Genomic DNA, 27,587 nt, shown 5'->3' with positions numbered 1-27,587 from the left:
ATACTCTTTTTCTTCTCTCTCCCAAGCCTATGTACATTTATCCAACACTGGGACCCATGGTGTAGGAGGTCCACCATGTGTGAATAAAGAAACTACTTTGGGCCTGTTAATGGGGCAGAACTTAGGTAGGCAGGAAAGACAGAACTGAATGCTAGAAAGAAGGGCAGAGTGGGAGAGAGATGCCATGAACCCACCACCAAAGTTAGATGTACTGAGAATTTGCTGATAGGTGTACTAAGAATTTACTTAGCGCTGACAGTAAGCACTACGTCTAGTGCTACAGGAAGTATACACTTAATTTGAACACTGGTCTTAGACCCAGATGTAGTCCTACTCTCTTTTGTTAGAACGTATGGAGCTGTGTAAATTCACAAAGAAAATATTGGCTTAACAAATACAGTCTGATGAAAGTTTCATAGTAACTGCCAAAGGAGCTATGTAAACAATGCAACAACCTTGTTATCACGCTGAGATAACACTGTGTACAGGGATGAAACCACACCTAGGAGGAAGGACTCCATTCCACTGCGGGGAAAGTGAAAACAGTAGTGATACTCAGAGAACAGAGAAATGACACTGGGACAGAAGAGATGGAGCACCAGAGGAAGAGTGTACTGATCATGCATCGAATGTGTGGTCTGGGGACCATTGTAGCACTCTCAGAACTTAACACAACTGGTGCCATGTTAGATGTACCAAGGCACCATTGTAACCTAAGAGCCCATCACATAGACTCCTACACCTGCCAAAATGAAAACAAAGTCATAATCATTATAGTTCCTAATTCTGGGATAATCCCTAAATATAGTAACCTTGCCTTTTTACTTTTGTAGCTTTGCTTATTGCTAACTGTTTTTAATAACTGACCTGTATCAATCAGGGTATGATTTTTGTGCGTAAAATGTCAAGAACAGTAAGGTTTGTGGCTACACAATTGGGCTACATGATTCCCTGGATAGTCTTCAGTCAGTGAATAGAGACTTTCTGTTGGCTTTTTCTTCTTTTCTTTATCTAGGGTACAAGTCCATTACAGAAAGCTGTACCCACATCACTCAGTTATGGAAGACATGATTCACATCATTTTAACCCAATCTGCATAGCCCTGTGGTCTTCCTGAAAAGCATGTATCAAAAAATACAAAGTTAGGAAGACAAAGTTTGACATGATGCCATTATGCAGGTCAAGTGGAGAAGGTTATGTTGAGCCTCTGTTCTGACAGAAAAGCAACCGGTCCTTTGTTTACACATTGGTTTTATTGTAACAAAGCAATTTGTAGGGCTGGAGAGATGGCTCAGAGGTTGAGAGCACTGACTGCTCTTCCAGAGGTCCTGAGTTCAATTCCCAGCAACTACATGGTGGCTCACAACCATCTGTAATGGGGTCTGGTGCCCTCTTCTGGCCTGCAGGGATACACACAGACAGAATATTGTATACATAATAAATAAATAAACCTTTAAAAAAAACAAAGCAATTTGTACACTTCAACATTTACAATGAGCATCTTTTTCCTTCCAGTAAAAACCAAAAAACTAAAAATAAAAACATTCAAAATAAAGTTGCAACAGAGAATGTCAACTCCAAATAAAACCCTGCAAGGTCTTCTGATTCTCCTATTGAGTGGCAAGACTCAGGTCATCATTAGGAGAGAATTTTATGTCAAAAGTATCATCTTAAACTGCAAGGATGTCTTTACCATCACAATTAAACATGCCAAAGAATGCCCACTTACTCTCACAGACACCTCAAACCCATTCTTGGTGACCTTATATACTCTCCTTTTTTTCTTTCTTTTTCTTTTTATTAAACAAGAAAAAGTAGACAGATATATGTTGGTAAATGCTAACTGTCTGTATTCACATAGAGACACAATGTAATCTCTGAGCCCAATATACAGAGAAAAAAAAAAAAAGCTAGAATTCTATGCACTACGCAGGGACCCAACACCCCACAGCCTCCAGCGGAGCCAAGGGGGGCAGAGAGCTTTTCTTTTTTCTCACAGAGCCTGGCGGTGATGGTGATGAATCCATAGTTTGAGACAAGAAAGGGTAAAAATGAATTTAGAACAGAATAGTGTAGATTCTTTTCCTGTTATATTTTGCTCAAGTATTTTCCCCCAAATAAGTTGAGAGCCATGGTGTTGAGAAGAGAAACGTCAAAAGCAGAACAACTGAGCAGAGAAGGTTTGTGGAGGAGAGGGAAATAACTACAATTTGCTCCCAGGGACTGGAGAAAATTAAAACAGAAAGAGAAAATAAAAAGGCGGGTTATAACTCATCGGTCTTCTGTGCTAGTCATCCTTGCCTTAATCATCCTCTCCTTCTTCCCCTTCATCATCATCTTTATCTTCTTCCCTTCATCCCCATCCCCTTCTTCATCAACATCTTCCAAGCTTTCCTCTTCATCATCATCATCTTCTTCATCATTCACATCAGGAACCAAATAGTACTGCAGTGGGTTTGTCCAAATATCGTCTCTGACGACCTCTCCTAACCTACTGCCCCTGCATCAGAATGGTCAGGAAACCAAGTAAAGCAGCTCTTTAACTTCATGTTGCCTCTTTCTTGTGGCTTTATTCTTTTTTATATTTATTGAGCTCTACATTTTTCTCTGCTCCCCTCCCTGCCTTTCCTCTCCCCCTTCACCCTTCCCCCAAGGTCCCCATGCTCCCAAATTACTCAGGAGATCTTGTCTTTTTCTACTTTCTACTTCCCATGTAGATTATATCTATGTAAGTCTCTCTTAATGTCCTCATTGGTTTCTAAGTTTTGTGGGATTGTGGTTTGTAGGCTGGCTTTCTTTGTTTTATGTTTAAAAACCACTTATGAGTGAGTACATGTGATAATTGTCTTTCTGTTTCTTTTATATGTTTCAAAATAATGTTTTCTAGCTCCATCCATTTTCCTGAAAAATTTAAGCTGTCATTTTTGTTTTGTTTTGTTTTCTACTGTGTAGCACTGCATTGTGTAAATGTATCACATTTTCCTTATCCATTCTTTGGTCGAGGAGCATTTAGGTTGTTTCCAGGTTCTGACTATGACAAACAAAGCTGCTATGAACATAGTTGAGCACATGTCCTTGTGGCATGATTGAGCATCCTTTGGATATATACCCAAAAGTGGTATTGCTGGGTCTTGAGGAAGGTTGTTTCCTAATTTTCTGAAAAATTGCCACATTGACAGCCAAAGGCGTTGTACCAGCTTGCATTCCCACCAGCAATGCAGAAGTGTTCCCTTTTCTCCACAACCTCTCCAGCATAAGTTGTCATCAGTGTGTTTGATCTTGGCCATTCTTATAGGTGTAAGATAGAAACTCAGATTTGTTTTGATTTGCATTTCTCTGATGACTAAGGATGTTGAACATTTCCTTAAGTGTCTTTCAGCCATTTTAGATTCCTCTGTTGAGAGTTCTCTGTTTATGTCTTTATTCCATTTTTTTTATTGGATTATGTGTTGTTTTGGTGTCCAATTTCTTGAGTCCTTTGTATATTTTAGAGAACAGACCTCTGTCTGATGTGGGATTAGTGAAGAACTTTTCCCATTCTGTACACTGTCATTTTGTCTTGTTGACCATGTCCTTTGCTTTACAGAAGCTTTTAAATTTCAGGAGGTCCCACTTATTAATTGTTTCTTTCAGTGTCTGTGCTGCTGGGATTCTATTCCCTGTGCCAATATGTTCAAGTGTACTTCCCACTTTCTCTTCTATAAGGTTCAGTGTGGCTTGCTTTATGTTGAGGTCTTTGATCCATTTGGACTTGAATTTTGTGCATGGTGATAGATATGGGTATATTTTCATTTTTCTACATGTTGATATTCAGTTATGCCAGCACTACTTGTTAAACATGCTTTCTTTTTCCATTTTATATGTGTTGCTTCTTTGTCAAAGATCAGGTGTTCAAAGATGTGTGGCTTGATATCTGGGTCTTCAATTTGGTTCCATTAGTCCTCCTGTCTGTTCTTATGCCAACACTAGGCTGTTTTCAGTACTGTTGCTCTGTAGTAGAGTTTGAAGTCAGGGATTGTGATGCCTCCAGAAGTTCTTTTATTGTACAGGATTGTTTTGACTATCCTGGGTTTTTGCTTTTCCATATGAAGTTGAGTACCATTCTTTCGAGGACTTTGAAGAATTTTGCTAGGATTTTGATGGGCATTGCGTTGAATCTGTAGATTGCTTTTGGTAAGATTGCCATTTTTGCTATGTTAATTATGCCTACCCAAGAGCATGGGAGATCTTTCTACTTTCTGGTGTCTTCTTCAATTTATTTCTTCAAAGATTTAAAGTTTTTGTCATACAAGTCTTCTACTTGTTTGGTTAGAGATACTCCAAGATATTTTATGCTATTTGCGGCTATTGTGAAGGGTGTTGATGCTCTGATTTCTTCCCCAGATCTTTTATCATCTGTGTACAGGAGGGCTACTGATTTTTTTGAGTTAATCTTGTATCCTGCTACATTGCTGAAAGTGTTTATGAGTTGTAGCAGTTTCTAGGTAGAATTTTTGGGATCACTTATGTAAAGTATCATATCATCAGCAAGTAATGAGAGTTTGACTTCTTCTTTTCCAATTTGTATCCCCTTGATCTCCTTTTGGTGTCTTATTGCCCTAGCTAGGACTTCAAGAACTATATTGAATAGATATTGAGAGTGTGGACAACTTTCTCTTGTTCCTGATTTCAGTGGAATCACTGGAAGTTTCTCTCCATTTAGTTTGATGTTGGCTGTTGGCTTGCTGTATATTGCCTTAATTATGTTTAGGTATGTTCCTTGTATCCCTGCTGTCTCCAAGACCTTTATCATAAAGAGATGTTGTATTTTGTCAAAAGCTTTTTCAGCATCTAATGAGATGATCATGTGGTTTTTATTTTTCAGTTTGTTTATATGGTGGATTATATTGACAGATTTTTGTATGTTGAACCATACCTGCATCTGTGGGATGAAGCCAACTTGTTCATGGTGGATAATGGTACTTATGTGTTCTTGGATCCAATTTGCAGTATTTTATTTAGTATTTCTGCTTCAATGTTCATAAGTGAGATTGGTCTGTAATTCTCTTAGTAATGTCTTTCTGTGGTTTGGGTATCAGGGTAATTGTATCCTCATAAAGAGTTTGGCAAGGTTCCTTCTGTTTCTATTGTATAGAACAATTTGAGGAGTATTGGTACTAGTTCTTCGAAAATCTTGTAGAATTCTGAGCTGAAACCATCTGGTCCTGAGCTTTTTAGATTTATATTTTTTAATTTTTATTGAGAATAATAGATTATTCTCTTATATAATACAATCACAACCATGGTTTTCCCTACCTCAACTCCTCCCACCTCTCCCCATTTCCATACTCCCCCAAATCCACACACACCCCATTTCTTCTTCAGAAAAGAGCAGACTTCCAAAAGATGGCAGACAAACAAGAGGAGATACAATAAGACAAGGCAAAGCCCTTCTATTGAGCCTGGACAAGAGAACACAATAAGAATCCCAATAGGCAAAAAAAAAAGTCAGAGACACCCCCTACTCTTACTGTAAGGAGTCCCACAAAAACACCAAGCTAACAGCCATAGCACATACACAGAGTACCTGGTGCAGAACCATGCAGGCCCCATGCTTGCACATTTTAAAGCTACTTGGAGGTGGTATTTCTATTAGTCACCACTGAATACACCCAGACCTGACCACAAGTGTCAGGGACTGTGGGGTTAGGATGAAGCCACGTGAAGAACAGATATAATAGCCATGGGAGCTAGATGCTGGTCATTAGGAAGGTGCTATTCTTCAATGGCCTAGATTTTCTTAGACTCTCAAATATCTAAAAAGTTGTAGGCTGTTCTATAATTTATGTACCAGTAAGGATGAGATGAATTATGACATCAAAGAGGTCAAAAATAGAAAAAGAGCAGGCCTCCCAATGATATCAACTGAATACAGAATAATAAGAAGGGAATGGAAGAGGGCTATCTGGGGGAGAAGGGGAGGGGTGTGAAGACTGTAGGTTGAGAGCAGTGGAGGAGTGGAGACTACTGTTGGAATGTATGCTGTGAGAGAAGAATAAAAAAGAAAAGAGATACATCTAGAGGTGACCATGTCAGAGGAACAGAAGGTGGCAATTGAGCTTCGGGAGTTTGGCACACCACCATGCAAGAACATGATGGGTAAATCTTGGATAGGAAAGACCCCAAGGGCTTCAGCTTCAGAATGTCTGTTGCCACTGCTGTGCCTTTACATGTTTGCTGCTGCCATTTTTCTCTGGTATCTGGCCTGGTGTGAATGGGTGTGGGAAGGTGGATTCCCACTGCCTTTAATGTAGTATGATTATTTCGTGAAAATATGCTATTCTACTGGACATTTTTACCTTTGGATTATTGGTGAAATAGGAGCAACGGGGCTGCGTCCCCGGCACCCAGCCACCCACGTGGCTAGCTCTAGCTTATGCCCCGAAATAATTACACGGAAAACTGTATTCTTTTAAACACCGCTTGGCCCATTATATCTAGCCTTTTTTCAGCTAACTCTTGCACCTGGACTAGTCCATTTCTTATAATCTGTGTAGCCCACGAGCTGGCTTACCAGGAATGATCTTAACCTGTGTCTGCCTGGAGTGGGAGAATCATGGCGACTCACTGACTCAACTTCTTTCTCCCAGCATTCTGTACTGTTTACTCCTCCCACCTATGTTTTAACCTATGAGGGCCAAGCAGTTTATTTATTGCTTAACCAATGAAATCAACAGATTGATATATGACACTCCCACATCAGATTATTATAAAGATGATTTCTTCTTCAGCTGTACCGTTTAATTGGAGTAATGATTCTATACAACATTAGTGTTAGTTTAAATAGAAATTTGATGATTGAGGGTTTTTAACAAATATATTATGATTATGATAGAGGTTAGTTTGGTGAGAAAATTAGTATAGGTAAAAGTAGGATATAGTGTTATCCCCACCCCTGGTAAAGTAGGGGCTGCAAAGTATAGAAAACAGGAACACAGAAGTGTAGCCATATAGACTATGGTTTAGGTTAATTATTAGGAAAACAATGGAATCCCATGAGTTAGTTCAAGAGCTTTTTGATATTAGGAAATGTGTTCACAGGTTTAAGTATGAATCAAAGCTAAAACAAAGCTTTAAACACCTGATTTCTTGTGACTAGAAAACAAAGAAATGAATGATAAATTATGATAATTGTACAGTACTCTAAAATATGAAAAGTGAAACAAATAACCTGTTTTTTGGGCAATTATAAAAACTACTGCATTTGTAAATGGTTGTAAATGAAAAGCTCCTAATAAGTGAAAAGTCTAAATGTAAATGTTTAAGTGTGAGTTTCTCAGAAAATTCATAAAGATATGGTTTTTAAAAATGTATTGGGATTGACTTATCCCAGAAAAATATATTTTTATGATGAAAATGAAGTAACTCTGTAACTTTAGATTATGCAGAAAATCCTCTTTGTGATGAACTTGGTGTGGGAAATATTTTAAAAAGTGTTTAAAAAAATAAAGAAAGAGAAGATAAAAAGATGATAGAGAGACCCTGGAGGGTGTGTGTGTGTGTGTGTGTGTGTGTGTGTGTGTGTGTGTGTGTGTACATATTTCCCTTTTTCGCCAGCCCCAGAATTAAGTTTTATTCCCTCAGATAGAAAGGTCAATTGAGTGATTGGTCAGAGACTCTGGTTCCCCTTCAAATCCTGAGCTGTAGAAGGCTGGTCCTCAGAGCAGCCATCTAGGAACCAATGAAATAAAGTACAGACAACGTGGCTTCCAAGTCATTATGTAGACAAAGATGGCCTTGTATTTATTCATTAGAAGACATAAAGAGTTTCTCTGTGCATGAACAGTTCTTTTGCTTTGTTTTGTTTTGTTTGACCGAATCTTATATACCACAGGCTATCCTCTGACCTGGCTATGTAGCAGAGGATAACCCCATATTTCTGATCCTCCTACTCCCACTTCCCAAGGGTAGCAATTTCAGGCATGCCCCACCATACCTAGTTTATGTGACGCTAGGGATTAAACCTGTCGCTCATGTATACAAGGCAAACATTCTATCAGCTGAGCTACATGCCTCTGTTTTATTCTATTCTTTCAATAATTCTGAATTATATTGTATAAATCAGTCCTTCAAACACACAAAGACACAAAATAAAAGCTTAACCAAGGGCTGACTCCCAAAGGATTGCAATATTATCAGTATTATAATAAAGCTTTGTACATAAGACTGAAGATGCTTCGTTGCTGAGGAAAAGGTAATTCACTCCATTATAGCCCAAAGTGGAATCTGAGAACTGGAGAAAGACGAAAGGTAGGGATAGAGGAAGCTTGTACATCTTCAGAGGGGATTTCTATGACTTAATCCCAAATTCAATTTATTAGATAATTTCACTAGTATGTGGTAACTATGAGAAAATCAAGGACAAAATAGCAAGAGCTATATGGAAAGTCAATTCATGCAGAGTAAAAGTTTACATTTACTCTTAAATGATCATTTAATATTTTTTTGTTAAACTTTCCTTTTTATAGTCGGGTTTGATGGTATGTGTCTCTAATCCCAGCACTTGGGAGGTAGGATGAAGAGAATCAGGAGTTCAAGGACATCTTCGCCTAAACAGTGAGTTTGAGACCAGCCTGGGCTACATGAAATTTACTCTTGTATACATTGAAACTCCCCCCCCCAAAAAAAAGTTTTCTTCTCCTATGAAATGAGGATAATTATAAATATTTGGAGTTTTTAAGTATTATGTTGCAAGAAAGACTCAAACAAGAAAATCCAAATGGATGTCAAATGTTGCAAGTCTCATCTGTTTCCTTTTTGAAAATACACAGATCGATGAAATTATCAAACCTAGTAATAGTACTAGGGTATGACAGTTAATGTTTGTCTTTTTTTGAGCCTTTTAATCCCATGAGTCAACACTGTACAAAGAACTTTCCTGCAATAAAAAAAAAAGTTGATCATTCAGCGGCATCCTGACAGAAAAGGGGGAGCCTGGCAAAGTCTGGGCTATTCCCACCAGGCTCTTCCCATAAAAGGACAAGAGCCTCACCTGGACCACACTAGAGACTCTGCAGAGAGAGGGGCTCATCTCCACTCAGCGGGCAACTCTGAGTGTCTGGCCAGGTACGGAGGGGTAGGGAGTTGCTGTCGCTGAAAGAAGGAAAGTGGACTCCAGCTCAGGTCTGCTTTAGGGCCCAGAGATACAGGGAGTTAAAAGGAAAGGAAGGAGCATTTAAGTGGAACTAGATAGGAGCTGAGACAGGGATGGGGGAAAAGATGGTCTGGATAGAGAGTGACCTTCTTCTTGCTTTTCTCTAGATGACCATGATGAAACTCGGCTTCCTGCTGTTTATCGTCGTTGTCACCAGAGGGTACCCTGGTGAGTCTTGATACAGGACACCAGATTCCTCTGGTCACCTCTAGCTTTAAAGAGAGTCGTCTCGACAGAGGCGGAGCGCCGGCGCAGACGCACAGAGGCGGAGCGCCGGCGGCCAGACGCACAGAGGCGGAGCGCCGGCGGCCAGACGCACAGAGGCGGAGCGCCGGCGGCCAGACGCACAGAGGCGGAGCGCCGGCGGCCAGACGCACAGAGGCGGAGCGCCGGCGGCCAGACGCACAGAGGCGGAGCGCCGGCGGCCAGACGCACAGAGGCGGAGCGCCGGCGGCCAGACGCACAGAGGCGGAGCGCCGGCGGCCAGACGCACAGAGGCGGAGCGCCGGCGGCCAGACGCACAGAGGCGGAGCGCCGGCGGCCAGACGCACAGAGGCGGAGCGCCGGCGGCCAGACGCACAGAGGCGGAGCGCCGGCGGCCAGACGCACAGAGGCGGAGCGCCGGCGGCCAGACGCACAGAGGCGGAGCGCCGGCGGCCAGACGCACAGAGGCGGAGCGCCGGCGGCCAGACGCACAGAGGCGGAGCGCCGGCGGCCAGACGCACAGAGGCGGAGCGCCGGCGGCCAGACGCACAGAGGCGGAGCGCCGGCGGCCAGACGCACAGAGGCGGAGCGCCGGCGGCCAGACGCACAGAGGCGGAGCGCCGGCGGCCAGACGCACAGAGGCGGAGCGCCGGCGGCCAGACGCACAGAGGCGGAGCGCCGGCGGCCAGACGCACAGAGGCGGAGCGCCGGCGGCCAGACGCACAGAGGCGGAGCGCCGGCGGCCAGACGCACAGAGGCGGAGCGCCGGCGGCCAGACGCACAGAGGCGGAGCGCCGGCGGCCAGACGCACAGAGGCGGAGCGCCGGCGGCCAGACGCACAGAGGCGGAGCGCCGGCGGCCAGACGCACAGAGGCGGAGCGCCGGCGGCCAGACGCACAGAGGCGGAGCGCCGGCGGCCAGACGCACAGAGGCGGAGCGCCGGCGGCCAGACGCACAGAGGCGGAGCGCCGGCGGCCAGACGCACAGAGGCGGAGCGCCGGCGGCCAGACGCACAGAGGCGGAGCGCCGGCGGCCAGACGCACAGAGGCGGAGCGCCGGCGGCCAGACGCACAGAGGCGGAGCGCCGGCGGCCAGACGCACAGAGGCGGAGCGCCGGCGGCCAGACGCACAGAGGCGGAGCGCCGGCGGCCAGACGCACAGAGGCGGAGCGCCGGCGGCCAGACGCACAGAGGCGGAGCGCCGGCGGCCAGACGCACAGAGGCGGAGCGCCGGCGGCCAGACGCACAGAGGCGGAGCGCCGGCGGCCAGACGCACAGAGGCGGAGCGCCGGCGGCCAGACGCGGCGGAGCGACACCGCATTCAGGAAGAGGCTTTGGGAGACCAGCGCGGCAGCAGACGCAAGCGGGCAATAAGGATAGCAGATCGCCCTACTACAATCAAATCAAAGAGGTAGGCCTTTGTTTGGCCAGGTCACTGGCAAACGGGGAGTCTGGTCCTGTCCGGAAGACACTTCGGAGGGGTGAGAGGGTTCTTGGCCTGCGGCAGAAACCAGGAAACAGAGCGAGGGCATTTTGTAAGCGGAGCCCTGGGCCTGCAGGGAAACCTGATCCGGTTTTTAAAAGACCTATTAGATAGGATTAATAGGAGGAGATGGGCAGACGCCAAGGCAAGAACTCACCCAATAATCTGAAAAACAACATGAAAACACCAGAACCCAAGGATCTTACAACAGAAGTATTTGAACAATCTAACACAGAAGAAGTGGAAAATATTGACTTTATGAAAGCAATAGAGTCCCTTAAACAGCATGTAAAAAACGCCCTTATAGAAATGGATGAGAAGTATAACAAAAAGTTTGAAGAAATGAGTAAATATGTACATGATACCCTGGGAAACCAAGATAAAACGATCAAACAGGTAATGGAAACAGTTCAAGAATTGAAAACTGAAATGAAGGCAAGGAAGAAAATACAAACTGAGGACCAGCTGGATATGGAAAATCTAGGTCAACGAGCAGAGTCTACAGAAACAAGCATAATCAATAGAATACAAGAGATAGAAGAAAGAATCTCAGATGCTGAAGACACCATAGAGAAAATAAATGAACAGATCAAAGAAAACAGCAAAACCAACAAATTCTCAACACAAAACATTCAGGAAATATGGGACACAATAAAAAAACCAAACTTAAGAATAATAGGTATAGATGAAGGAGAAGAGTCACAGCTCAAAGGCCCAGAAAATATATTCAACAAAATTATGGAAGAAAACTTTCCCAACTTAAAGAAAGATATTCATTTAAATATTCAAGAAGCATACAGAACACCAAACAGACTGGATCAAAGAAAAACATCTCCTCGCCATATAATAATCAAAACACAAAATATACAGGTTAAAGAAAGAATATTAAGAGCTGCAAAGGAAAAAGGGCAAGTAACTTATAAAGGTAAACCAATCAGACTTACACCTGACTTCTCTATGGAAACTATGAAAGCCAGAAGGTCCTGGATAGATGTTCTGCAGAAGCTAAGAGACCATGGATGCAAGCCCAGACTACTATACCCTGCCAAGCTTTCGTTCACTATAAATGGAGAAATCAAGACATTCCAGGATAAGAATAAATTTAAACAATACGTAGCCACAAATCCAGCCCTACAGAAAGTAATAGAAGGAAAATCACAACCCAAGGAATCCAACATCGCCAACACTGCCTACAATAACCCAGGCATCTAGTGACCCTTCACCAGCACATCTCAAAGAAGGGAGACACACAATCTCTACAACCAAAAGCAATAAGAATAACCGGAGTAAACAACCACTGGTCATTAATATCACTTAATATTAATGGGCTCAATTCACCTATAAAAAGGCACAGGCTAAAAGATTGGATAAGAAAACAGGATCCAACATTCTGCTGTTTGCAAGAAACACATCTCAACCACAAAGACAGGCACCTACTCAGAGTAAAGGGTTGGGAAAAGGTGTTTCAAGCAAATGGTCCTAAGAAAAAAGCAGGTGTGGCCATATTAATTTCTAACAAAACTGACTTCAAACTAAAATCAATCAGAAGAGACCGAGATGGTCACTTTATACTCATAACAGGAACAATTCATCAGGATGACGTCTCAATTCTGAATATCTACGCCCCCAATATAAAAGCACCTACTTATGTAAAAGAAATATTACTAGAACTCAAAGCAGACATCAAACCACATACACTAGTAGTAGGAGACTTCAACACACCTCTCTCAACAAGGGACAGGTCAATCAGACAGAAACCTAATAGAGAATTAAGAGAATTATTGGAGGTAATGAAGCAAATGGACTTAACAGACATCTATAGAACATTCCACCCAAATAGGAAAGAATATACCTTCTTCTCTGCAGCTCATGGAACCTTCTCAAAAATTGACCACATACTTGGAAACAAAGGAAACCTCCATAGATACAAAAAAATATCAGTGTCCACCTGTGTCCTATCTGATCACCATGGATTAAAGTTAGAAGGCAACAACAATGCTACCCACAGAAAGCCGACAAACTCATGGAAACTGAACTGTCAACTACTGAACCACACCTGGGTCAAGGAAGAAATTAAGAAAGAAATTAAAGTCTTCCTTGAATTTAATGAAAATAAAGAGACAACATACTCAAACCTATGGGACACAATGAAAGCAGTGCTAAGAGGAAAGTTCATAGCACTAAGTGCCCACTTAAAGAAAACGGAAAATGCATACATTGGGGACTTAACAACACACCTGAAAGCTCTAGAAAAAAAAGAAGCAGACGCGCCCAGGAGAAGTAGAAGATTGGAAATAATAAAACTGAGGGCCGAAATCAACAAAATAGAAACACAGAAAACAGTCCAAAGAATCAATGAAACAAAAAGCTGGTTCTTGGAGAAAGTCAACAAGATCGACAAACCCCTATCCAAACTAATTAAACGACAGAGAGAGAACACACAAATAAATAAGATCAGAAATGAAAAGGGGGACATAACCACAGACACAGAGGAAATTCAGAGAATCATTAGATCTTACTACAAAAGCCTGTATAACACAAAACTGGAAAATATAAAAGAAATGGACACTTTTTTAGATAAATACCATATACCAAAGTTAAACCAGGACCAGGTGAACAATCTAAACAGACCTGTTAGGCGCGAAGAATTAGAAGAGGTTATCAAAAACCTCCCTACCAAAAAAAGCCCAGGACCAGATGGTTTCAATGCGGAATTCTACCAGAACTTCCAAGAAGAGTTAATACCTATACTCCTTAATGTATTCCACAATATAGAAACAGAAGGGTCATTACCAAACTCCTTCTATGAAGCTACAGTTACTTTGATACCAAAACCACACAAAGACTCAACCAGGAAGGAGAATTACAGGCCAATCTCACTCATGAACATCGACGCAAAAATCCTCAACAAAATACTGGCAAACCGAATCCAAGAACACATTAGAAAAATTATCCATTATGATCAAGTAGGCTTCATCCCAGAGATGCAGGGCTGGTTCAACATACGAAAATCTATCAATGTAATCCACCATATAAATAAACTGAAAGAAAAAAATCATATGATCATTTCATTAGATGCTGAAAAAGCATTCGACAAAGTTCAACACCCCTTCATGATAAAGGTCTTGGAGAGAATAGGGATACAAGGATCCTACCTAAATATAATAAAAGCTATTTACAGCAAGCCAACAGCTAACATTAAATTAAATGGAGAAAAACTCAAAGCCATCCCACTAAAATCAGGAACACGACAAGGATGTCCACTCTCTCCATACCTCTTCAATATAGTGCTTGAAGTTCTAGCAATAGCAATAAGACAACATAAGGAGATCAAGGGGATTTGTATTGGAAAGGAAGAAGTTAAGCTTTCATTATTTGCAGATGATACGATAGTATACATAAGTGACCCCAAAAATTCTACCAAAGAACTCCTACAGCTGATAAACACATTTAGTAATGTGGCAGGATACAAGATCAACTCCAAAAAATCAGTTGCCTTCCTTTACACTAAGGATAAGGAAACAGAGAGGGAAATCAGAGAAGCATCACCTTTCACGATAGCCACAAATAGCATAAAATATCTAGGGGTAACCCTGACCAAGGAAGTGAAAGACCTATTCGACAAGAACTATAAGTCTTTGAAGAAAGAAATTGAAGAAGACACCAGAAAATGGAAGGACCTCCCTTGCTCTTGGATTGGGAGGATCAACATAGTAAAAATGGCAATTCTACCAAAAGCAATCTATAGATTCAATGCAATCCCCATCAAAATCCCATCAAAATTCTTCACAGATCTGGAGAAGACAATAATCAACTTTATATGGAGGAACAAAAAACCCAGGATAGCCAGAACAATCTTATACAATAAAGGATTGTCTGGAGGCATTACCATCCCTGACTTCAAACTCTATTATAGAGCTACAGTATTGAAAACAGCCTGGTATTGGCATAAAAACAGAGAAGTCGACCAATGGAATCGAATAGAAGACCCTGACTTTAACCCACAAACCTATGAGCACCTGATTTTCGATAAAGGAGCTAAAAGTATACAATGGAAAAAAGACAGCATTTTCAACAAATTGTGCTGGCAAAACTGGATGTCAATCTGTAAAAGAATGAAAATAGATCCATATCTATCACCATGCACAAAACTCAAGTCCAAATGGATTAAAGACCTCAATATCAGTCCGAACACACTGAACCTGATAGAAGAGGAAGTGGGAAGTACTCTACAACACATGGGCACAGGAGACCACTTCCTGTGTATAACCCCAGCAGCACAGACACTAAGGGCATCACTGAATAAATGGGACCTCCTGAGGCTGAGAAGCTTCTGTAAAGCAAAGGACACTGTCACTAAGACAAAAAGGCAACCCACTTACTGGGAGAAGATTTTCACCAACCCCGCAACCGACAAAGGTCTGATCTCCAAAATATATAAAGAAATCAAGAAACTAGACCGTAAAAGGCTAATCAATCCAATTATAAAATGGGGCACTGAGCTGAACAGAGAATTCTCAACAGAAGAACTTCAAATGGCCAAAAGACACTTAAGGTCATGCTCAACTTCCCTAGCGATCAGGGAAATGCAAATCAAGACAACTTTAAGATACCATCTTACACCTGTCAGAATGGCTAAAATAAAAAACACCAATGATAGCCTTTGTTGGAGAGGTTGTGGAGAAAGGGGGACACTCACCCATTGCTGGTGGGAATGCAAACTTGTGCAACCACTCTGGAAAGCAGTGTTTCGGTTTCTCAGGAAATTCGGAATCAACCTACCCCTGGATCCAGCAATACCACTCTTGGGAATATACCCAAGAGAGGCCCTATCATACAACAAAAGTATATGCTCTACAATGTTCATGGCAGCATTGTTTGTAATAGCCAGAACCTGGAAACAACCTAGATGCCCTTCAACGGAAGAATGGATGAAGAAAGTATGGAATATATACATATTAGAGTATTACTCAGCAGTAAAAAACAAGGACTTCTTGAATTTTGCATACAAATGGATGGAAATAGAAAACACTATCCTGAGTGAGGTAAGCCAGACCCAAAAAGAGGAACATGGGATGTACTCACTCATATTTGGTTTCTAGCCATAAATAAAGGACATTGGGCTTATAATGCATGTTCCTAGAGAAGCTAAGTAAGAAGGTGAACCCAAAGACCAACACATAGGCATCCTCATGAATATTAACCTTCATCAGGCGATGAAAGGAGACAGAGACAGAGGAGCACGGGAGAGAAATCTCAAGGTCCAAATCAGGAGCAGAAGGAGATGGAGCTCGAGCAAGGAACTCAGGACCGCGAGGGGTGCACCCACACACTGAGACAATGGGGATGTTCTATCGGGAACTCACCAAAGCCAGCTGGCCTGGGTCTGAAAAAGCATGGGATAAATCCGGACTGGCTGAACATAGAGGACAATGAGGAATACTGAGAACTCAAGAACAATCGCAGAGGGTTTTTGATCCTACTGCACGTACTGGCTTTGGGGGAGCCTAGGCAGTTTGGATGCTCACCTTAGGAGACCTGGATAGAGGTGGGCGGTCCTTGGGCTTCCCACAGGTCAGGGAACCCTGATTGCTCTTCGAGCAGATCAGGGAGGGTGACTTGATCGGGGGGGGGGGGGGGGGAAATGGGGTTGCGGGGAGGAGGCAGAAATCCTTAATAAATAAATAAATAAATAAATAAATAAATAAATAAATAAATAAATAAAAGAGAGTCGTCTCTAGAGTGGGTTACTTCCAGGAACTTGGTCTCTGAGGGCCAAAGATCATGCTTTTCTTGATGTTGTCTGTTTATTGCTTTTGGAGAAAGGGTTTCTCTGTGTAGCCTGGCTGTCCTAGAACTGGATCTGTAGACCACGCTGGCTTCAACTCAGAGATCTCCCTGCCTCTGCCTCTGGAGTGCTGGGATTAAACGCATGGGTCACCACAGCTCGGCAGATGATGCCTTTTTAAGAAATAATAATAATAATTTTGACTCTGGAGTTCTGAGATTAAAGGCATGGGTCACCACAGCTCAGTTAATCATGCCTTTTTAAAAAATAACAATAATCTTGAAATTAAATAAAATGGCATTATTTTTCCCATTCCTTTTTCTTGTTCCAACATTTCACAATTATAACGCCCACCTCAATACAAAAAAAAAAAAGGCCTCTTTATGTTTAATTGTGGATATATACTCTTTCCCGAACATGTAAATACAATCTAGTCAATCGCCCATATTGATGATGCCTTTAAAATGTAAGCTGGGAGCTGATTGCCTCGTGAAAGAATTGGGCAGTGGCATTGAGACTGTTGGGATATGCACGGGTCCAGATCCTGTACTTGTGTGTAGCTCTAGGGGAACTTCTGCAAGAACTGGGTCCCATCCTAGCCACTCCTTATGCTTAGGACCTTGGCCTTGGGATTTCATTGCCAAGTGAATGATCTGCGTTGTGCCCAGAGAATGTTTACTTCAATTCCGCTCTCTACAAGAACCCAAAATTATTTTAAATGTGTAATTACTCTTCTCTGTGTTTTCAGTAATTTTAAGGAAAAGGCAAGTCCCTAAATGCCATTTTATTTGATCTTTGCAAGATAATCTTTTTTCAGCTTGAATTGCACCATAGGGAACTGAGGCACACACAGTAAGTATAACTCAAAAATACTTGACTTGTACCCATGGAGCTACTTACACCTAGGTAGAACTGACCCCAAAGTTCTCTTTGGTTTCTACCCTTCTAGGTTCTCAGCTTTGCACAGTTGAGGCTAATTTGCAAGGGTTTTTATTCCATGCTCTCTTGGTCAACCCTCTGCACAGCTGCCCTCACTATCCATGCTTTGGGCACATTAGGCTCCCTGCATTTCTTCTAACTGCAAAGCTGGGCTTCACTTTATTCTTCTTTTTCAGGACATTGGGCACAAAGTTCTCCATGTCTTCAAATCTCTTATCTTTCTTCCTAGTTAGAAATGTTGTTGATTCTCAGAGGGAGGCTTTGAGAAGTCGTGGAATGAGTTTAGGATGAATGACATGGGAGGCTGGGTGACCCATGAGTGTGAAACTCTGCATCTTCTCTAGTTAAAGAGAACCTGGACACCAACAGCCAGGCCAATCCTGTGTCTTCCTCTCTGTTCAGAAGCTGCAAGGAAATCAAGAAGGAGGTCACTAGGGCACGTGGTGAGTGATGAACATTTAAAGAGCACACTGTGATCCTAACACTTGGGAACCTAAGGCACAGGATTGAAATCTCTAAGTCAACCTGGGGAGACCCTGTCTCAGAAATGCTTTTTTGATAAAGAAAATGTGATAGAGCTGGGTGGTGATGTCACAGAGAGACCCCCATCTCAAGGGGAAAAAAGAAAAGAAAATTTCATAGAATGTACATAATGGATAAAAATTGCACTTAATTAATATTAAGGAGTTTTAGTCAAGAGCAACTTTCAAAATGGTAGGGATCACCACTATCCATATCCAGAAACTTTTCATTCCTTAAAAAAAAACCTGTAAGCCACAAAATATTAAATTTCTGTATTCCCTGTGAGCTGCTGTCTGTTTCCTACGTCTATGAATCTGACAATTCTTGTTACATCGTCTGAGTAATCTGCCTTATTTCATTAACATGCTTCACAGCTCATATGTGCTGTAGAAGAGTTCATTTATTTTTAAAAGATTGATTATTATTTGTGTGTATAGATACACATGTCTGTATGGGAAAATGTGTGCATGTGTGTGCAGGTACATGCAGAGTCCTGAACAGGCCATCCATCCACTCTGGACCTGGAGTGACAGGCACTTGTACACTGCCAGGTGTTAGTCCTGGGAGCCTGACTCAAGTCCTCTGCTAGAGCAGTACTTGCTCTTAACCATGGAGTCTTTTCTCCAGCCCACTTCATTCTTTTTTATGAATTCTTTCAATTCTTGTGGCCAGAGCTGTAACAAACATGAATGTCCATATCTGAGTCCCTGTTCCCAGTTCTGTGGACATCTACCGACTTACCGAGTGGAGTTGCTAAGTCCTTGATAATACTGTGTTCAACTTTAGGAAAGAAACATCACTAACAGTTATTTTAAACCTCAGTCACAGAAGCATGGCATTCTGAACTCAGGACCAATCCCAGGGACACCTGTGGTGGGACACTCAGGGTATGAGGCATTAACCATGTTTGCAGTTCCTAGAGCCATTCTGTTTCCAGAGCAGAGATGGCCAATGAGCCTGCACACAGGACTGTGGACTGCTTCTCTCTACAGATGGCCTCTACTTCCTCCGCACAAAGAACGGTGCCATCTACCAGACCTTCTGTGACATGACCACTGCTGGTGGTGGATGGACCCTGGTGGCCAGTGTGCACGAGAACAACATGCGTGGGAAGTGCACAGTGGGCGATCGCTGGTCCAGTCAGCAAGGCAGCAGAGCAGACTACCCAGAGGGGGATGGCAACTGGGCCAACTACAACACCTTTGGGACTGCAGAGGGGGCCACAAGTGATGACTACAAGGTTGGTACACTCTGTAGCCACTTGGGAAAGCGTGAGGATGCGAGTGTAGCTCAAGGATGCCCTGGAGAGAGTGGGAAGGTTGTTCTTCAACATGGGCGAAGAAGTGAAAAGTGCTTATCTTGAATCTCAGCATCCTCCCAAGTAGCATTTTCGGTAAGTAGGTGGTGGTGATGGGACCATTGTCCTTGGAAATAAGGACATCTGAACATGGCTGACCCTCTGTCCACCTGGAGCCCAGAGATACCAGCTGTGCTGGACACTGTGCATGAGGGTCTTCTGCTTAGCGAAATCTTCTGTCTGGTCAGGCTCAGTGTTGGTTGCTTTCCAGAACCCTGGCTACTTCGACATCCAGGCTGAGAACCTGGGCATCTGGCATGTGCCCAACAATAGCCCCCTGGAAAATTGGAGGAACAGCTCCCTGTTGCGGTACCGCACTTTTACTGGTTCCCTTCAGCTCCTGGGCCATAACCTGTTTGGCCTATACCAGGTACTGGAGACTACTGGGTGTGGAGAGAGAGGCAGGTGTTTAAGGTTGGATGGGTTGTATTACGTCTTTCCCTAATTCTAAGTATATTGAGGCAAGGAAGACAAGGGATAGATGTATGTAGAAAAAAGGAGAGAGAAGGGAGGGGGGAGAGAATGGGAGAGGAGGTGTCTAAGATGTCAGAGAGACACAGACAAAGGAAAGGATTCCTTCTTATCTGACTGGTTTGGAAACAGTCTCACATACTGGACACATGCAGGGCTTCTCTGTCCAGGGCAGTGTTTCTGTGATTGCCAATGCTGCCATCCTTATGCAATGACTCCTTTTTTATTCCTTGTAGATGTACCCAGTGAAATATGGAATAGGGAAGTGTTGGACTGACAATGGCCCAGCATTACCTGTGCGCTATGACTTTGGTGATGCACAGAAGACAGCATCTTATTACTCCCCCAGTGGCCAGAGTGAGTCTCTATTGTGCCTCTGAACTCTCTGCAGGACACGTGATAAACTCAGTTAAGATAAGCAGCAGCCATTTACCATCCACCACAGCCTGCTTCTCTTCTGTGAATGCTTCTGTTTTGTGTTACTTCACTCAATTGATTTCCCTTGGCTTCTCAACTATCACTAACTCGTTTATCAGCTTAGGAGACTGCAGCACTGAAGTCCAAGAACTTGTCAGAGAGCTTAGGGCATAAACAGGAGAGTCGGCATTTGCACCAGGGATGAATGATTCCAAAATCTACTCTTTGCAACATCGTTATCAGTCAAAAGTTTTTTAGGAACATACCAGTTTCCATGTGCACAAAGCTGAACAACAGGAAAATATGGTTTTCTTTCCGTTGTGAGGGATATCTGCCATGTTGTTTGATAGAACTGCAAATGCGGCATATACTCTTTATAAGTGCTAAGCTTGTGCTGTATAATTCAATGCTCTTCTTATTTATGCTTGGGATGTAACGATTAAAGAAAAGTTAGCAAGGTAAATACGAACAGAACCAGAATGAATGCACTTGCTAACTGCTGTGACAAGCCCTGGGAGATATCAGAAATCTCTCCATCCAAGCTCTGACAGATGGGGACCTTTTAACAAGGACCAACTCAAGGGGTCTGTGGATGAGAACAGATGTAATTCCCCCAAGGGTCTGATATTTCAGACTGTATATCCTGAACCTTTAACACCAAGTTTCAGGTTGACAACTATTTCAAGCATTTTCCTTGAATGTTGTTTCCTGTCTCTTGTTTTCAGAGGAATTCACTGCAGGATACATCCAATTCAGAGTATTTAATAATGAGGGAGCATCCAATGCCTTGTGTGCCGGGATAAAGGTCACTGGATGTAACACTGAACATGTGAGTCTGTGTAGTGACCAAGAGGCTCATGAATAAGACTGGGGTTGCCTGTGCGTTTTCTGTGTATATTGAGCATGGGAGTCTTTTGAATTAGTGTGTGTACACGTATGAGAGTGTGACCTTTCCCTATACCTTGCTACGTCTCAGGGATAAGAAGTTCTATCTAGATACAGAAATCCTGTGTTATTGAAAGCCATGGTCAACATTACAAACTTCTAATGCACTGTTGCTGTTTGCTTAGCTTTTAGGATAAAACATTCAGTCACCAGCAATGAGGGTGACACTTGTATTCAGGAAGTTGTGTGCAAACCTTTCGGGCTGAGATTGTTAGAGAGACACGGGTATTGTCACTCAACACCGGGATTTAGCTTTCAGAGTGAAAAAAGAATTCTTTCTATCTGCTTCCAAGGTTTGTACAGGTGTTCATTGTGTCAAGGGGTTACTATGAGAGTCCTGGACATCTGGTAGACCTCTCAGGTGATTCTCTTCCATTTCACAGGGAATTTCTCTTGTTGGATGTTGGCTTATCAGCCAAGTGCCAAGGCAGGTGGACTCTTCTCCAACTGCAGCAAATTGATGTCCCACTGAGCCTGGGATCATTAGACTCAAATTGTTTTGTTTTGCTCTTTTGATACTTTTTCAAAAAGGTTGAGAATAGAGTCATTTTATTGCCAGACTGGAGTCTGTAACAAGTTAGCATGTTCTGGAAAGCATGGTAATGCATATATTCAATCCCAGCAATTGGGTGGTGAGTTTGAGGCCATCCTGGTCTAAATAGTGAGTTCCAGATCAACCGGAGTTTCATAGTAAGACCCTGTCTCAAAAAAATTAGCATTTTTTTGGATTTCAGACATCTGTAAAAATAACAGTCTGAGAAAAGGGTCATCAGCTCCTGGCAGATGATTCTGAGGATTTCAGTGTCTACTTATTTCTCAGTCAGTAGCTTACCCTCACCTGGTCGTGATGAGGCAGCTCTGCTATCAAGGAGGACCTTGGGACTGCGAAGTGAAATGATTAAATAGGGAGAATATCTGGTGTTGAAGGAGTACCAAGCTATCTTCAATTTTGTTAAGTAATATGGATGTGGAATACAGGAAGTGCTAATTTTGGAAATGTTAACATGGACTAGATCAGGAAACAATTTTTACATCAGACCAGTGGTCTTCGGACTGTATAAGTGATGAACACCACTGCAGTGTTTTAACAGGCAGATGCGATTAATGTGAGCATTCTTTATCTTTCAAAGATGACACTGGAAACCTAGAGGTGACCGATTCTAATGGAGGAAAAACTAAGCGTAAGGAAATAAGTATTGGCATCAAAGGTTCAAATTATAGCCTGATGTGATGAAAATTTGGGGGGTGGAAATAAATGAGTTCCAAAGAATTTAAATTTATTAATAGTTGAACACAGATAATGGAAAGTGAAGACACTTATAATGAGTTTTTTTTCTGTTCCATCAGCCAACTCTCAAATGATAACACAGAGAGTTCTTATTAATTATGAAAGTTTGGCCTTAGTTTAGGCTTGTTTCTAACTAGCTCTTATAACTTAAATTAACCCATATTTTTAAATCATGTTCTTGCTTGTTACCTCTTCTCCATTATGCCTATCCTGCTTCTTCCACCTCTGCTGATAACTGCCTTTCTTCTTCCCAGAACTCCCCCTGTCCAGAAGTCCCACCTGCACCTTCTGCTTAGACATTGCCCATTTAGCTTTTTATTAAACCAATCACAGCAACACATCTACACACAGTGAAAAGGAACATTTCACAACAGACATTTTGAATAATTTCATGGTTTTCATTTGAGTAGGTGCATATCAAATAGTAAACCAAGATGTCTAGATGCTGAATATGTTTGGGATCAAGGGTGGATATATACTTACATGATGCTGGATTTTTAAAAACATTTGTTTGATTTTGTTAGTATGTGTGCGCATGTGTATTCAAGTGATCACAGCAGTCAAAAGGGGACATTGGATCCCTGGAAATCAGGATTGAGTACTGGAAAGTTGGGATTGGGAAATCTTTTGATTAGATACTGGGATCTGATATAGATGCCGGAATCTGAACTTTGGTTCTCTGAGAGATTAGTAAGATGTCTTTACCTGGGGTTATCTCTCCAGCCTTCGTTACTAGCTTGTTTAGAAGGGGTTTTATTTTGTCTTGTTTCAGATGTGTTTATTTAATTTGATGTGTATGAGTGTTTTGTCTACATGAATGTTTATATATTGCTTGAGTTCTTGGTGCCCTTGAGCCAGGAAAGGGCATTCTATGCCCTGGAACTGGAATTACAACAATTGTGAGCACCATATGGGTTCTGGAACACAAGCCTGGTCCTCTGTTAAAGCAGTAAGTACTCTTAACCACAGAGCTATCTCTCTAGCACCAGTGTTACATGGTTTGATCAGTGATGGACTTTGAATATGATGGGGGTCCCAAAGGATTTGTATTCCCTACTAACATCATAGTCATTCTAGCTTCTGTAAATACAACCTATGATGTCCACAATGACAAACTTGTCAATGAACTTACCCCAAGCAAATCCCCATTTATAAGTTATATGTAACTGTAAGTAACTGTGTTGTTGCTGTTTGGGGATTTGTTGTTGTTGTTGTTGTCATGTGGGGTATAAAGGTCCTAAGAGTGATTATAAGTGGCAGTCCAGTTTTTAAGTTTTAAATGTAAGAAATATTTAGATTAGAGCTATGGATTTTAGGCCATAAGTGAATTGTTCATAACTAACACTAAAAGGGTAACACAAAGTACAAGACAGTTGTAATGTGTCCCCTCTGGGAAGTAGCACATAATGGATTCATGAACAAAAACTCTATCCAGGAAACCTGAGGGCAAAGATTTAGAGAAGTTTAAGGAAAGGTGGGAAGAGACAATGGTGCCACTAAAGTCAATGGAAGGGGCCTTTATGGATCAAATAGAATGATACTACCAGTAGAGAGTCTGAAGAGGGAAAAAGAGTCACACTGAAGTTGGCTGTTCAGTTGTCTCTCGGCTCATCAGCTGATGTGGGAGTGTCATATATCAATCTGTTGATTTCATTGGTTAAGTAATAAAGAAACTGCTTGGCCTGATAGGTTAGAACATAGGTGGGTGGAGTAAACAGAACAGAATGCTGGGAAGAAGAAGGGAAGTGAGCTCAGATGCCATGCTCCCCTCTCGCGGGCAGACACGATTTAGATCCAACCCAGGATGGACATAGGCTAGAATCTTCCCAGTAAGTGCACCTTGGGGTGCTACACACATAAATAGAAATTGGAAATCAAGATGTAAGAATTAGCCAGTAAGAAGCTAGAGCTAATGGGCCAGGCAGTGTTTAAATGAATACAATTTGTGTGTTGTTATTTTGGGGCATAAGCTAGCCAGGCGGCCGGGAGCTGGGTGGCAGGAACCTACCCGCAGCTCCTTCAACAATCAGCTTTGTTAGTTTTTTCCACTGTGATAAATACATGAGAGAAATTATATATAGAAAGAAGGGTGCACTAGCTAGTTTTATGACAACTTGACACAAGTTATAGTCATCTGAGATGAGGGAACCTCAACTGAGAAAATGCCTTCATAAGATCAGTCTGTAGGCAAGACTAACAAGCATTTTCTTAATTGCCGATTGATAAAGGAAGGTCCCGTCCATTGTGGGTGGTACCACCCCTAGCTGATGGTTCTGAGTTCTGGAAGAAAACAGTCTGAACAAACCATGAGGAGCAAGACAAAAAGTTGTACTTCTCCATGTCCTCAGTATCCATTCCTGCATCCAGGTTCCAAGACGGTTTGAATTCTTGCCCTGACTTCCTTCCGTGATGAACAGTGATGTGAATGTATAAGCCAAATATAGTTTTTTCCCCAAGTTGCTTTAATCGTGTTGCTCCATCACAGCAATAAACACATTAAACCTGATTAATAAAGGCTTTATTAATTTCATGGTTTCCAAGATTTTAACCCATTGTCATTTGGCTTTGTTGCTTTTAAATCCATAGTGGTGCAGGAATATTACACAGGAAAGACATATCATAGCAATTTGGCTGACTGCATAGCAACAAGGAGCCAAGAAAGACCAGTAAAGATCAGGGCAAAATACCCTTCAAAACATGCCACTGACACCTTCAGTGATCTATTTCCTCTAACCAAATACCCCACTCCTATCCCCAGTTTCACCACCTCCCAATAGTCAGTTCAAAATTGTGAATTCATCAATGAGTAGCCAATTGATCAAGGCAGAGTTGTCATAGTCAAGCCTTCCCCAAAAGTCCTACCTTTGAATGTTACTTACACTGGAGAAGTGATCTTGGGGGCATAACACCTTTGGGAGGGCACTTTATATCCAAATCATAACACCATCTGAACTCTCATTGCTACTTCCTTCCCCTGTTTTTCAGCACTGCATTGGTGGAGGAGGATTCTTTCCAGAAGGCAACCCTGTGCAGTGTGGCGACTTCTCTTCATTTGATTGGAATGGATACGGAACTCACACTTGGTTCAGCAATAGCCGGGAGATAACTGAAGCAGCTGTACTTCTGTTCTATCGTTGAGAACTTTGTGGTGTGGGATCCAGACTTCTCCAGTCTGTGAATTCACATGTGCTGGGAAAAACTTACCTAGTAACTAGAATGCTAATGACACAGGAAAGAGAATAAACAATGTTCATTGCAGACTTAGGTGTCTTCATAATTTTTTTTTTGTGCAACAGTGGGTGATTTCAAAAGGGTTTCTACTGCCCTGTATGATTCTCTTGGGATATCAGGACTGTGTGTGTGTGTCTGTGTGTGTGTGTCTGTGTGTCTGTGTGTGTGTGTCTGTGTGTGTGTGTGTCTGTGTGTGTGTGTCTGTGTGTGTGTCTGTGTGTGTGTGTCTGTGTGTGTGTGTCTGTGTGTGTGTGTCTGTGTGTGTGTGTCTGTGTGTGTGTGTGTGTCTGTGTGTGTGTGTGTCTGTGTGTGTGTGTGTGTGTGTGTCTGTGTGTGTGTGTTTGCACCTCAGTATGTCTGTTTCACTCTGTGGGTGGGGGTCACACAAGCTATTATGCCATGGAGGCCAGAGGACAATTTTATAACTCAGTTTTCTCCTTCTACCCTGTGGATCTTGAGAATCAAACTCAAGTCACTGGACTCACTGGCAAGCACCCCTACCAGACGAGCCATCTTACTGGCCCCGCATGGTTAGGACAAAGAACAAGGTCAAAATAGAAGAGAAAATTCGGGAAAGAACAACTATCAAAAATCAGGTTATTACGAATAGAAAAGGAAACAAGAGAAAATGAAAACAAGTAGAGAGACCACTAGCAATTTGTCATCCAGGATGTAAAAAATCTAGTTCATCATCCTCAAATCACAACAGCTAGCACAGTTAGAGCCGTGACATCAACCTTGTTCAAATTGCTTGGCCAGATTCAACTTACCACCGTACACATGCTAATATTGTTCAGTGTGCCCTTCAGGCCACAGCCAGCCCTGGTGCTAATGCCCAGCCAGGGCACAAAGCACAGCAGTGGACTTTGGGGTCTTGATGAGAGCAGCCCTGATTGCGCATCCCAGGTAATCTATTTAGATGACAATTTTGTCAAGTGTCGTCCTTGCTCGCAATAGTTGCAGAGCTTTTCCCTGGGTATCCATAGAAGACTCCACTGTGTAATGGAACTGGGTTTGCACTGAACCTCAGCCCAACGATTTCCTGGCTCTATACTTTTGGGCTGGTTATTTATTTCCTGTGGGATTCTGTTTGTATGGTTTCATATTAAAAATAATAAATGTGTGTTTTGTCAAGTATAAAAAAAATCTAGTTCAAACAAGATAAATACTCTTCCCTGTCCCAACATTCTTTTTAATAGGTACTAAACATATTAATATGTTTTGCCTACATGTATACATGCACCATGTGTGTGCAGTGCCCAAGGAGGCCAGAAGAGGGCATCAAATCCCATGGAACTGGAGTTATAGATAGTTGTGAGCTATGAGGGAACCAAACCTATGTTTTCTGCAAGAGCAGTTTAAGATAAATTTCATACACATAAGACTCTGTTAGGAAAAAAAAAGAGGTGAGAAGAAAGAGGAGTAAGAAGAGGATGGAAAGGGAATAGGGAGATGACTCAGCAGTTACAAGGACAGTTTTTTTCAAAGGACCCAAGTATAGTTACCAGCACTCACTTCAGGCTGCTCACAACCCCCTATAGTCCCAGTTCTAGGGAATCCAATGACCTAATCTGGACTCAGCAGGCACCTGCACACAATATGGTATATATTACCACACAGAAACACATATATACATAATTCTTTTACATATTTTTTATTTTAATCTTTAAAAAGAAAGCAAGAAAATTGTGAGGTAACATACCTACTCCCTGTCCTGTATCCCTCAGGGTGTTTGAGAAGCTACTTAAGA

General features: G+C 42.3%; 1 protein-coding gene across 1 annotated transcript; it reads left to right on the top strand.

Annotated features, from left to right (window-relative positions):
- The first annotated feature begins 9,306 nt into the window (after window positions 1–9,306).
- Window positions 9,307–25,744, top strand: LOC142858361 (intelectin-1a). Its single transcript, XM_075987547.1, has 8 exons — window positions 9,307–9,353; window positions 13,864–13,874; window positions 17,951–18,049; window positions 19,121–19,368; window positions 19,697–19,855; window positions 20,193–20,313; window positions 21,099–21,202; window positions 25,592–25,744. The coding sequence occupies exons 1-8, from the start codon at window positions 9,307–9,309 to the stop codon at window positions 25,742–25,744; spliced, it is 942 nt and encodes a 313-aa protein (XP_075843662.1).
- The last annotated feature ends 1,843 nt before the right edge of the window (window positions 25,745–27,587 follow it).

Source organism: Microtus pennsylvanicus, chromosome 10, assembly GCF_037038515.1.
Source record: "Microtus pennsylvanicus isolate mMicPen1 chromosome 10, mMicPen1.hap1, whole genome shotgun sequence".
Lineage (NCBI taxonomy): Eukaryota > Metazoa > Chordata > Mammalia > Rodentia > Cricetidae > Microtus > Microtus pennsylvanicus.
Note: the sequence above shows the minus strand (reverse complement) of the source record. Positions and strands in the feature narration are given on the sequence as shown.